We start from the raw sequence: 13520 nt of genomic DNA on the forward strand, positions 1-13520 counted from the left end.
GTGTAATTACTTTTTTTAAGAAACATACTGATGGCAAGCAGGATGAATAGGTGGGATGGGCAGCTCTGTGCTGAGTGTGGGACAGAGAAGGGTAGGTAGTGATGGGCAGCTGTGCTGTTAGAACAGCAGCCTGTGCCACAGAGGCTGTGTGTATCCTGATGTTGATGCTTGGAAGATAATGTGGTGAATCTGTGGTGTCTTTTCTTCTAGGGCCTGTTTTAGGATTACTTGTTTGCTATTTGACCTGTTTGGTGGTTTTGTTGCTGTGTTTGCTTTTCTTAACCAGCACAGAAGTAACAAGAGCTTCTCTGTTTCTCTCCAGCTTTTACGAGAGTTGAAGCACCCAAATGTGATTGCATTGCAGAAGGTTTTCCTTTCTCACAGTGACAGAAAGGTTTGGCTGCTGTTTGATTATGCTGAGCATGATTTGTGGGTAAGTACAGATTTCCCTGAGTATTTGAGATTGTGCAATAAGAATTTGTTCAAACTGATGTGTGTGTGATGTGCCTTCATATAGGCAGAGATGCATTAATTTCTTACTCTGTAATTAAGGGTCTAACTGATAATCCTGTTACTTTTACACTTTAAAGCCTGCCAAAGACTACATAGATTTTTTTTTTTGGAGTCAGATTGGGTTTTGAAGTGAAAAGGATTCTTCTGCAAGCTTTAATTGGAGTTAAAGAAAGCATTCCTAAATTGAGATCTTCTAAAACTGTGTTTGGAAATGTATTTAATACTTTTTTCCCTGACATTTTGCACATACACACGCAAGAAACAAAGGAGAGTGACTGCTTTGATGAGTCCTCTCACTGAGAGTGACTGCAAGGGACTGACATTCAATCATCTATATTTTAAACAGACAATTTGTGACAGTATGAGTGGAAATAAAATAACAAGTAAGCCAATTGGGCCTATTGATGGACACTCATTATATGGAAGAGGAGTAGAGACTTAGATGTTTGTTTTTAAGTTTCTAGCAAAATATGATAGGATTTGGTTTAGTCTGTTGTAGAGGTGGACATCAATGACATTGGGACTTGAACTGGAAAATATTCAAGCTCCACATCTGTTGATAAGATGTGAGTTACTTGAACCTGGATTTGTATTTAAATCTGAAAAATATCAAACACCAAGTGTAACCAATATGTTTATGATTCCTTTGAAATACTGGCAAGGAGAGGAAGTGGTAATATGAATTCCAGTATTACTTTTGAAGGCTTCAGTAATACAGGTGTTGCTATTACAAATGTTAGTGAGACATTGCTCAATTTCTTCATTCTTCACTCTTGAGCTTGTAAATGACCCAAGATTTTAATTGGACAGAAAGTAAACTTAGGCCATTCAAAAAGACACTTCTGTCTCAGAGAATGTAAAATCATGGTAATTTGTTCCCCTTCAAATGTTTGAACTATTTAATTTATTTCTCTTATGGGCTAGCAGGTTTGTATTTTGCAAGTTTTGTTCATCAAAGTTCAGTGGACATTGTGAGTTTGTGTATTTCACATAACTGGTGGTAGTGATGATGAAGAGAAGTGCATCAGCTAAATCTCTGTATGACAGACTTTATTTCTGCATTAAATGAGTTTACTCATTTTATGGAACAGTTATAGCAAACACATTTTACTGCTGCATTTATTGCCACCTTTTTTCCTAACCTTTTCCTTTTGATTTTACTTTGGGCGTGTGGTTTTTGCACTACCTAGTAATTTTTCACATCATTTAACAGCTTTAGAAGAAGAATCATTGCAGTTTGATGTTCTTGCCACCCCTCCCATATGGCTGGGTATTGGATATAATCTCAGTGAAGTTAATTATTTTCTATTATTGAAGACTGAAATGTTTGTTACAATGAGGTACTTGATATGAACTGGTCTCCCACTTCCTAACTCGTTTGTTTTTATTTTTCTTCTATGGGACATGCTACACAAGTCATTTCTCCTTTCCTGTATAATTGCCCATGTTTCCTTGCTTCTTAAGCCTTTGCCAGGAATTTTTTCCTCCCTTGCATAAAGTTTGCCATGTTCAAGGCACTCTTGGTTCTGGCTTAACCTTGGTCCTCATTTCCTTTACTGTCAGCACTTCCCAAGCATCGCTCTTAATTCCCCTTTTGTCTGTTTTGCTCACTCCCAACTTTGTGTCTTTTTCCACGCTGCCTCCTACACATGGAACAGCCTCCCAATTAACGTACGTAAAGATCCTTCACTATCCTCCTTCAAAAACCTCCTGAAAATCCACTTATTTTGTAACGCATTTCAGTAATACCAACCACTTGTCATTCTGTCTGTGTTGTGTTGTGTTTTGCATTTCCTGTGCTTTACAGCTTGTGCCCTTTCAACTCTCTGGGGTAGAAATTTTAGTAGGGATTTAGCACTGTTTTTTAAAATTGCTTAGCACCATGTGCTTTGCCAGCACTACATAAAGACAAAATAAGTCTATTTATCACAGATATATCAGTTTATGAAGATTTAAGTTTTGGAATGGAAGGTGTGCTGTCACTAGAGACATGTAGTTTTCCAGAGACAAATGTTTTCAAATGTAGGTAGCTTAGAGTTACTTAACAAAATAAGTATGGAAACTGTTTCTGTTCAAAGCTGTCCAGCTTTTAGTAACACCTATTGGCTTCAGTGAGAAGAATAAATGCTCATCACATTCAATCACTAGATTAATTAAAATCATTATATTTTTCAGCTTCTGTACTGGAAACATTTGGCAAGAGATGAATCAACTATATCAGATGCTATGCTATTCTGTTAATTTTCTAGTACTGAAAAAAAATGTCCTGTTCTAAAGGGTTGGTGCTAATTAAACTTATTAAAAAGTTCTTCCATGGTGAGCAAGAACTTTTTTTTTTACTTCTCATTTAATTCCCAAGGATGAAACTGCTCAGATATGAAATTTTATATTAATAATGGTCTGTAACTTCTACTGATACCATTACCAAGGAATGTAGAAACTTTGCTAGTTTGAACTGCTTTAGGCAAGTATTGGGGAACACTGATTATGCTGTTCTTAACTATAAAGATAGTAATCAGTTTTAATAACTAATCCTATCAAAGATACTTTCTCTTCTTATCTCTCAAGTTACATTATACAAAACAGCACAAAACCATGAGATTACCATGCAGACTATCTAAGACTATAGGAATTCTTTTGACAAATTGATTTATAACTAGTTTCCTTTGATTACCAGAATTCTTAGTGTAATACACAACGCTATGATTTTTCTTCGCTATTTGTCTCTGCCAAAGAAAACTGGTAAAGTTCTCAGGCTGTAGGATGTTAACTTTTTATTTTTAAAGGTCAGAATTTGTTTTCAATGCCAGAATTCCTGTTGTCTTATCAGCAAAAGAATAACTTCTTTTTTTATTGAACTTTGATGAATATTCTTTATCACTCTAGTCTTATACTTCTAGACAGTATACCGCTGTCCAGAACTTCCTGCATAAAGCTAGTGCATTTAAAGACATTATTCAAATTTATATCAAATGTTTTAAATGCATGATGATTACTAAAATGGGCTTCAGGAAAAGTTTGATACAAATGTCCTGGAGATGAAGTTTTTTTGTCAACCTAGTTACTTTTAGCCACTGTAGAGGTTACAATATTTAGAACTTTTTTTTTGGTTCCCTTTAAAAGCAGATTTCTAATATTGAAAGTATTTGCTAAAGCACATGTTTTTAGTAGCACAGATGAACACACATTTGATGACTTCAATTTCATAGTCTCTATACTTTAAGCAGGATTTTTTTATTCTAACCAACATTTTTATTATAATTAAAAAAAACTTTTTGCATTGACAGGTTATCTATATACCTTTTCCTAGTTATGGTACCGAGTTAATTCCCAGACTCGTTTAGTATGTCTATATAAAGTCAAATTTTTACAATCCCCTTTTCTGGAAATATATGTTGTAATTTAAATAAGAAGCTTCTGGATGGGTTTGATCTCATTCTGAAAAAGGGTGACATTTTTATCATAGTAAAAATGTGTTAAATGTGTTTTATAGCAACAAAAACCACTTCTGGTTCTTAATAAGTAAGTACATAAATAATTAACTATGATTTGGTAATATTGAATGTGATGATACATTCAGTATCCCAGACCAGTTAAACCATGATCTGTGCATTTTTTATGTTTGGTTGAATGTTTCTCTCTTACTATTATGTTCCAGTGATCTCTAACAACTAAATCCTTGCCAACAAATGCTACTGAGAAATGGAGTAAAATTAATCTTGGAATTATTGTTGATAATAATAAAAATATATGGGCAAGACTTGCTTTGTTTTATACGAATTACTTGTTATGTACATGTTCTGCTTTTAAAAAATGTAGGGTAGAGATTTTTAGCCCAGTCATGAGTACCTAAAAATAATCATCAAATAATGGAAAGGAGAAACTCTTCTTCCTACATGTGAATTTCATAGCACTACTTGATGCTCTGTCTACCAATAAATGTACTTTATTTCAGCTAACAACATTTTGAATAATCTTTTATGATAAATTGGGAGAGTGTTGCATACTGATGTGTACAATAAACCTGTACATTTGTTCAATTCCATGAACGTTGTCTAACAGCTGAGTTTTAACATATTCCTTAAATATGGTATAATCAGTTAGAATTCTTTCTTCAACAGGCTTCAGTTTAGCTCTAAATCATACACATAATTCAGATGCTAGTTGATGACAAATATCTTTATATACATAAAAATACTTTTCTCAATGTAACGTGTTTTTTAATATTTTGATTTTCTAAGCCATGTATACACTTCTGGTGTAATTCAGGTGATTTTGCCAGGTGGTTTTTCATGCAGTTTTTCCTGCAGTCTTCTCTCTTATATACATATGTATGAGTATAGGCTGGAAGAAGAATATAAGGTTTGTGGAGACACAAGGGAATGGGCTGGCATAGGTCTTTATGTCATGATTGATTCCTTCCAAGTGAAATGGATGGGGTTTTTTGACCATCAAAGTCATGGTTGAATTTCTTGCAGAGCAGTGCCATTCCTTGACCATAGCTCTTTGTCATATTCTCAAAACATACACTTGCTTTTTCTGCAAGTGTATGTTTTGAGAATATGACAAAGACTTTTATGAATTTGAGGGTAGTTTATATGGACTCATTTTCTGCACCACAAAGCATGAGAAGTGGAGGAAACAACAGGTAGGAGCAGGCCTCAAAACAAAGGCAAGGTTCAAAAGCATAAGTGTGTGAAAAACTCAAGTGAACAGAGTGGTGTATTTCACTTTTATGTGTACTGAAAGGGTAGCTGAATTCTGATGATTTTTCTTAACATTGTATGAAGTTATTTTGCAATATTTAGGGCTGAAAGATACTATAAGACGTAGAAAGATGCAGGCAAAACTTAGAAAAATTATATGGGATCTATTTGTTGGGATGTGTTTGATCTGTGTCTCAAAACTTAGATATTTAAAGCAAGCTGGCATAGGCAAAAGTTGATGTATTAAAGTTCCTTTCCTTGTTACTAAAAACGTTCACCCCTTGTCACTTGCAATAGGGCCTTTCATTAGGCAGTTTGGTTAATGTCATTTTAAAGAAGATACTGATGATAGCCATGCACTGGCAGCATTTAGAGGGAACAAGCATGCTTTTTTCCCCTTCTCTTTTGAAGGACAGTTAATGTTAATTGCTGTGATGTTTCCAAAATTGGAAACTAAAGTGGTTGCTCTAGAGGTACTTCTATCCACTTCTGTTTTGATTTTATTTTACTTGTGATAAGTACATTGACAGAATTTTGTTACTTTCTAAAAAACTCTGATGTCTGAAATGAATCGTAAGTGTAGGCATATCAAACTATGCTTTATTTTTGAAACATTGGGTGTTTTGCTCTCTCTTTTTGAAAATCATGGAAAAAATGCATGGTTAGTTTTTACGCCACCTTAAGATTTTGATTTGTTCTTTCATACCCTTTTTGAATGCTTTACATTTAAAGTAAATGTAGTATTTTGAGGTGGTTTTGTGTTAAAAATGAGACTGGAAGTCGTATAAAATAAATCCTCTTGGCCTTAGTACAGATTTTACATGTATCCATGCTTCCCTGTCCTCAATATTAAAACGTAACTTTACTTTTGATTGGCACATTGACATAATTCTGTTTTGTTCTCAAAGGCTGGATTAGGGATTGGATAGAATGCAGAGTTTTTGCTGAAGCGTGGGAGCACAAGCAGTTTGCTTCAGCAGGGAGAGGCATCTGCATTGGCACGGTTGCATTTCAGTTTGAAGGAGATGCATGTAATTTTCAGCAAGCTTTGCCTTAAGCAGTAGAACTCAAGTAGTCAGGTTTCCTAGAGGCTTGTATCTATGGATTATCTCATGTATGTTGAGGTGGGAATTCACTGTAACTTCATTTAGTCAGACATGCATGACATCCCTCTGTTAGCTGGCTTCCTAGTTTTGTGAAGAGTTTCTAGGTCCAACTTGTTTGTTTGCTTGTTTTAACCTCTGTCACACTGAACAGCAGTTCTTGGAATTGGGAATGGGATGACACAAACATAGACAGACTTGGAAGCAGACTAAAATTAGGATCTTATTGAATGCTCACTTAACTGCTAGGTAAATCCTAGGGATTTGAATTTGCTCTGTGTTGTTATGCATTATGTTTGCCTTGTTTGTGGTGGAGAATTTAGAAAATGCACATAGTTCTTCACCAGCCAGCTTTCAAAGCAATTTCAATGCACTAGGTAACATAGAAGGCAGTCAAACTCCTAGATTGAATATTGTTTATTTCCAAATGTCTAGCTCTGTTTCTCCTCTTCATTTTTTATCATTTATATGGTCTTGCCTTTGCAAGAGCTAAAATCATCTTACTGAAATAATGTGGTTTGTCCAGTTTTTGTTGCAATTTTATTACATTTTTTAAAGTTGAAAATTGGGAATAGCAGTTAGTAAGTAAAACCAATAGTCCCAGATATTGCAAGCAGCAAATTAAACCTTCCTTGCTTTCTTAGGCTTCTGTTGAATGTGTACTTTAATGTTGGTCAGTGAAGTATTGATTTAATTTAGAATAAGGACTTAAAATCATTTCTACAAAGTTGCTGTCTTGTTTAAATTAAAACCAAAATTTGTACAAGCAATAGAAAAATTTTTACATTATATTTAATAGTGAATACCTAATTGGCTCACACCATTTTTGGACTCCAGTCAGTGGAAGCATGTTTTTAAGATTTAGGAATCAGAAATATGGATGCACAGAAAGGGAAAATGGCTGCTTCTGCTGAATAGATTTCAATATTGCTTGGAGTTACATTTACCTCTTATGTCATATGTTTTTCTTTTGTTTTGAAAGATTTTAAGTATATTAGAAGAGAGCTTGCAGTGTTCTAATGAAGTAATTAAAATGAATTTATGTCTGCATAACATTGTGGATGGGTTTCTGTTCTGTAGCATGCAACATGGTATAGTGTGGATTGACAATAACTTTCCTCATTAATTTTGCCCAATGTTGCTGGGTGCTTTCCAGCCTTTTTGGCCAAGTGATCTGTCAGGATATGTGAGTTATCTTTAAGGAGGTGCACTGAAAAAAAGACATGGGGAATACTGAAGCTTTTTGAAGCTCTGCTTATTGTTTTGTTACAAACATGTCTCTGACTTGCCTGGATTGTGGAAGTCCTCATGTTTTGTCCTTAATGGCTATTCATTAGTGGTAAGATTCAGCAGAGAACTTGAGTATACCTAAAGGTTACAAGCTGCAGTGTCCAAGTGCACTGCATGCTTCCTAGAGAGAGAGAGAGAGGCACAACATGCTTCATACCTGTCATGGTTCAGATTTATACTTAACTCACAGGACAGTCTTAATTTTGTGCTATTCAGCAAAAAGGTATATTGAATGAGAGAAGTGTAGTTTTGAAGTCTAGTAGTTAATTCAGTTTTCTGGGAAATGGGAAATGCAGGCTGTAGTTCCTGTAAATTATTCCATGCCTTTATTAGGTCTCAGGTTCTGGCTGTTATGTGCTGTAATTGAAGCAGGGTCTGTTTGCTCTTCTATTTCTTAGATGGATGCTGCCATTAAAATTGGTGTTTAGTGTTCGTTGGGTGCATTGTTCTTTCTTCATATGGCTAGTTGCTTACAAGAAACTGGATGAACTATTTTTTAGGCATTTTTTCAGTGTAGGGCTTGGTCACAAACACTGTAGACTCATTCCAATGTCATGGGGCAGATCTAGCTTTTCAGTTCCCTACACTACTTGGCCCTGCAGTATATTTTTAGCTTTTGTTCAGTTCTAAACTGTGATGATTGTGATCTTTTGGATATAAACTTCCATAGAGTAAGCTGGCAACAACAGGTTTTATTTGCTTTTGCAGGAAATTGGATTTTACCTAGTGGTGATATTGCTTGCTTCTAGCAAAACTATCCATTTTTATTCACTTCTGCAATTCAATAACCCTTTCAAGAAAGGACCTTGTTTCCTTAACCTTTCTAACTGGGAGCCACATGGGGGGGGCAGGGACAGAAATCCAATGGCATCAACCTGGTGCTGTCTCACTCCCCACTTCCAGAGGTACCAGAGCAGCTGAGGCAGAGCCAGAGGCAGATGTGTTGTTCCTCTGCAACACATCTGGGGTTAATTGTGTCCTCTTCTGTCTCATGAGACTCCTTCATTTTCTCTGTGCCTAAGGACTAATGTTTTGTGTGGGTAGTAGATGATTTTTAGATGGGTGTAGCAATCCCTTCTAGTGATTATGTGCACCTTGAAATAGGGCAGGACTGGATTTATAGGCCTCTGAGTATGACCTTTGCCTGTTGGTTCCTCTGTATTTTTCCTTTGTCATTTTCTGCATTAATAAATATACTAATTTGTGAGTTTATGGTATCATTCCTGCTTTATAAATCATATTGTAATTACACATGAAGGTTGCTATCTGGTGAGCATTGTGTAGTACTAGGGACTCCTAGTTGAGGTAGAGACTGAATCTTCTTGTGACATCACAAGAAAAAATTTTCTAAGGAAATAAAGAAAGCATTAAAGCATTTCAATATAGTTTCCAGAGTGATTGCACAACTAAGGATCAGGTACTAAGAGCTTGTCTTGTTTATTGATCCTCATGAATATATTAAAAACTGACAATCCTGTAAATTTCTACTGCTTTTTAGTACACAGCCATGAATACTTTACATTTACTGGTGGAAGGCTCTGTGGGAACATTGTTGGTAGGGAGTAAGCAGGCTATTTGGATTAATTTGGTGTTTTCTGCCTTTCTTACTTCTCTTTAAACACTACTGTTTACACTTTTGCTAAGTACAGTTTGACAGTGGCTAAAATACTGGTGACAGCCAGAGGTAGCATTTACCATGAGTAAACATTAACTCATTACCATTGTCATTGGGAGCAGTAGTGACAAACTGGGTGGGGAGTGGGATTGGTGGAGGAGAGAGCAGTGGTCTAATTAAAACACAGCCTTTGGTTACCTCTTTAACTTGGGAAGGGAGAAGATCTTCAGCTAGACAAATCCTATTTTAAAAATTGGGTAATTAATAGTCCTGCTCTTGCATTTTGTATTGTTTTCAGTAAAAATGCAAACTGCCTTTATCATTTCCACCTTTCAAAAGACACATAATTGAAAACTATTTTGTTATTTGAGGTGTTTCATTGAATTGCCTTCAAAAAGGAGATTTCCCCCCCCCCATCTGAATGAACATATTTAGTCATTTGCTGAATGACCATATATTAAGATTGGATTTGTGCCCTGCATAGCCCCATCTTTCTGAGGATTGAAAAGGTAGAATGGCCTGACTCTAGTTTATTTCTTGTACTTTGTAGCAAAACCAGACCTAACCCATCATCTCCACATTGATCTTAGAATTAATTAGTTTGTGACTATTTAATGATCTCTAAGCAATCTTTCAATTTTTTTTTTTTTTATTCCTTCAACTAATACTGGGGTTCTTTACTGCATTCTCTGTTTTCAAGTGGTGTTTGTCCTCTAGTGGGCAGACTGACTTCTGTAATCAAAGAGCCACCAGCTTGTTATCATCAGTGAAGTATGCAGCCATAAATTGGGAGCAAGAAGATAACCATTTTTAGATGTTTGAACATGATCTCACTCAAATGCTGTGGTGTGGGGTTTTAGGAGTTATACTTTCCCCCTTCAAATATTTATTAAAATATTTATTTAATCTGTCTACTGGGATCCTGATTTTGGGAGGAATAGTAGTTGCAACTATGCTAGCCTGGGTGTTTTTGAAGAGGAGGAGGGAAAGTCTCTATGAAAGCAAAGAGTGTGGTCCTCCTACTGGTAGATACTCCTGGTTTGAAAGGTTCTGGTCTAGCTGCCAAGGGTAAGAGGATGCCATATAGGGAGAAGGGAGGAAGGAGAATGTCTAAGACCCTTTACTGGAGGTAAGTAGCCAGTATTTAGATATTCACAAAAACTTCAAGGCTGTTCTTTGAAGCAATTCAGAGAATAAAAACAATTTTAAGCGAATTGTGAGTGCATCACTATTACTTTAATTCCAAAGTTCAACTTTGTATCTCATTCCATTATTTAGTGTTAGTAGTTAAAATATCCCAAAACACCCAACCTTCTCACCTATCTATCACCTAACTTTCTTCGTGTTCTACTTGTTTTATTTCTAGCATATTATCAAGTTTCACCGTGCCTCAAAAGCAAATAAAAAGCCCATGCAGTTGCCAAGATCTATGGTTAAATCCCTCCTCTACCAGATCCTCGATGGAATCCATTACCTCCATGCAAACTGGGTGCTTCACAGAGACCTGGTAAGTGTGGCATGTGATACCTGCCCCAGAGCGTTGCACGTGCGTGTTCTTGGGGAGGACAAGAAAAGCCCCTGTTTGTAATCTGGCGTATCGATCCCTACAGCTCTTCCTGTTATTGTTGCAGGAGCCCAGTTGTGACTTTAAACATGAAAACAAACTATGCTTTCACATTGTTTTTATCTGAGTCATCTGAGCTCGGACAATGATGCCAGATCCGGTAAAGGGATTGCAGATATCAATATCCAGAAACAGTACGTGAGACAGCTGATACATGTTGGGTGAACATTCTTACAACTTTTCACATGACTTTGAAAAGGCATCTAAATAGAGTGATTGATACCCTTTTACATTGTTTGGCTTACGTGCAACTTAGCATAAAAGCTAGTGAAAGAGTAGTTTTTTCATGGAGTATTTCTTTTCCATGTGGTATTTTTTCTGACCGTGGGAAGAGAACTATAAAAGAGTTATCATCTTGAAATTTCTCATGACCTGGAGTAGCTCTTGAAGTTGATTACAGATTACAAGGGCAGCCAGTTGCCTTGTTTTAGTTCTCTTTTAAAGTTTTCCATCGCTCCTCATAATTACTTGAAGTGCTACTGTGGTTTATGAAAAGAATTCTAATACAGGTGTTCTTCCTCTTGCATTCTAACTAGAATGTTTGGCATGAAGCAATGCGATGGTTAATATGCCAAACAATGCTCTTAGGTATGGTAATCTGTGTATAAAGTCACTGCTTTTATTTTGGTTATTTTTGGTTTTTCATAATTGCCCCAGCATGTCAAAATAGGGCTGTCTGTCCAGAAACTTAATCACTAATTGTTCTTGAGTTTTTAATAGTAAGTAGGGACCTTGATTAATCTTCGGTTGTGGACCAAATTTTTTTTTTTAATAATAAGTAAAAAGTAAGGCAGGCCTGCAATACAAGTCACAAACATTTTCTGAACTGAATTTTATTTAAATTTTTTGTAATAACTAACAACAGTGGCCAGAGCGGGTTTCAGTTTTCATTATGGAACTTTTTTTTTTTTTAAACTCTGTTCCTTGGTTGTTTATCATTGTTTTTTCTGTGAAATTCCAGATGTTAGTATATTTGGGGAGGGATAGGGGGTGTGGTTTGCCTTTGGAATAGTAGCCAGGACCAAAAACAGGAAGCATGTACAACTCTGATTTTCATGTTACAATTACTACTTTCCTAAAGAGTCAGGTGCTGCTTTGGCAGAGTGCTCAGCTGTGATTAGGTCCAGCTTGAGAAGTAACACCTGGAAAGTCTATATCCAGCTCTAAGGGAGACACACCTCTTCATGGAACTGTTAAGTACATAGACACTTAAATGCCATCCATACACTCATTATTTTGATAGGAAATACGAGATGGTATCTAAGATAATAACAACAAATAGCCTTGAGAACTTTCTTGCTGGTGTTGTTGTTTTCAGCCTGCAGCACCAGGTGTTTTGCGTGACTGGTGCTGCTGCTTTGCAGTTCTTACCTGTTGCTGATGACTTGCAGCAAAGCTGTTGTCTAATGTCTTTGTCTTTTCTTTTGGAATGTTGGGAGATGATGGTTTCTATTGTGAAAAAGACTGTATTATTTGGTTCTGAAATGATAGTGCTTGAATCATGTTAGCATTATTGAGAAGGGAGAAGAATAGTAATTTGTGAAGTCTTAGTGTGTTCTTGGTCTGCAGATAAATGTAAACTGATGGGTTCTAGGATGCCTCAGTAAGACAAAGGAAACCATTTCAAAAATTGCTTTGACACGCTAATGATTTAAAAGTATAATCAGAATCCTTTGCCTTTAAATTTTTTTCCTGGATTTCTGAAGAATTCAGGTATGTCAAATAGTTATATCTTGACCATGGTAAGAAAAAGAATGTTATTCTGGATGTGTCTTTGTGTCTGTACTTGAAATTAGAGGTTAATATAACTAGCAACCAGTTTAAATCCTGGATTAACCAAGATTTTTATTTATCTGTAATTTTTATTTGTATGCTCGTGCTTGTAATTTTTTGCTACTAAGAATGATACTCAGATACAGTTTCACTGGCATCAGTTTCTTGCATAATACACAAATACCAGCTCCTCAGTGTCTTCTTAAGATGTGGAACAGTTTTTCTGGTGGTTTTGTCTTAACTGTTTGAATTTACAGCTGCTGGAAAAAATATTTTTCTATTTTTTTGTAAACCAAGTTTTGCATCAAAACACCTTGTACTTTCTTGGTTTAATATAACTCTGTTCTTACTATTTTTAACCTGTATTTGGATGAAGACCAAAAATGGTGACATCCATAAAAGTCATGTTATGTTTATTTCATTGCTCAATAAAATTAGATTCTCTGAGAATATTTATCATAATATTAGTCAAATTCTCCTGACCCATGGAGATGACCTCTGTAATTTATTTAACAAATGTTGTTGTGAAAAACCAGAAACCTGGGAGGTTAAGTATTTCCTTAGAGGTATTTGAAGAATATTGTTTAAATCTTAATTTACTACTGCCTTAAATCAAAGAGGTTTTTAAAGAAGCTGGAATACCAAATTCATTGCTTAAAAACCTTAGAATTACTAAGATACTTTTAGTTAAATAATTTTTAAGGTCAGCTGTAGTCAGCAAGTGCATGACAAGGTGATAAAAGTGGTGAACAATGTGAACCTGCCATGTCCTTTCCTTGGGCTGAGTTCATGGATGGCTGTTACCACAAGGACGCAATCTCCTTTCCCTCTTCACTGCCTGGCAGGGGACACTCACCTGGCTCCTGGTGAGCTCATTCAGGGAATTAAACCCACAC

The 13520-nt window shown here is 35.9% G+C and overlaps 1 protein-coding gene across 1 annotated transcript in view; it reads left to right on the plus strand.

Moving 5' to 3' along the window:
- The window catches only part of CDK19 (cyclin dependent kinase 19), a 122801-nt gene that overhangs the window by 46497 nt on the left and 62784 nt on the right, over positions 1-13520 (plus strand). Inside the window, exons 3-4 of the mRNA XM_071438513.1 lie at positions 323-433; positions 10594-10734. Of these exons, the coding sequence (XP_071294614.1) occupies positions 323-433; positions 10594-10734 (252 nt within the window). The remainder of the gene's footprint in view (positions 1-322; positions 434-10593; positions 10735-13520) is intronic.

Source organism: Agelaius tricolor, unplaced genomic scaffold (genome assembly GCF_023055355.1).
Source record: "Agelaius tricolor isolate 1412-34295 unplaced genomic scaffold, bAgeTri1.0.p SCAF_1, whole genome shotgun sequence".
Classification (NCBI taxonomy): Eukaryota; Metazoa; Chordata; class Aves; order Passeriformes; family Icteridae; genus Agelaius; species Agelaius tricolor.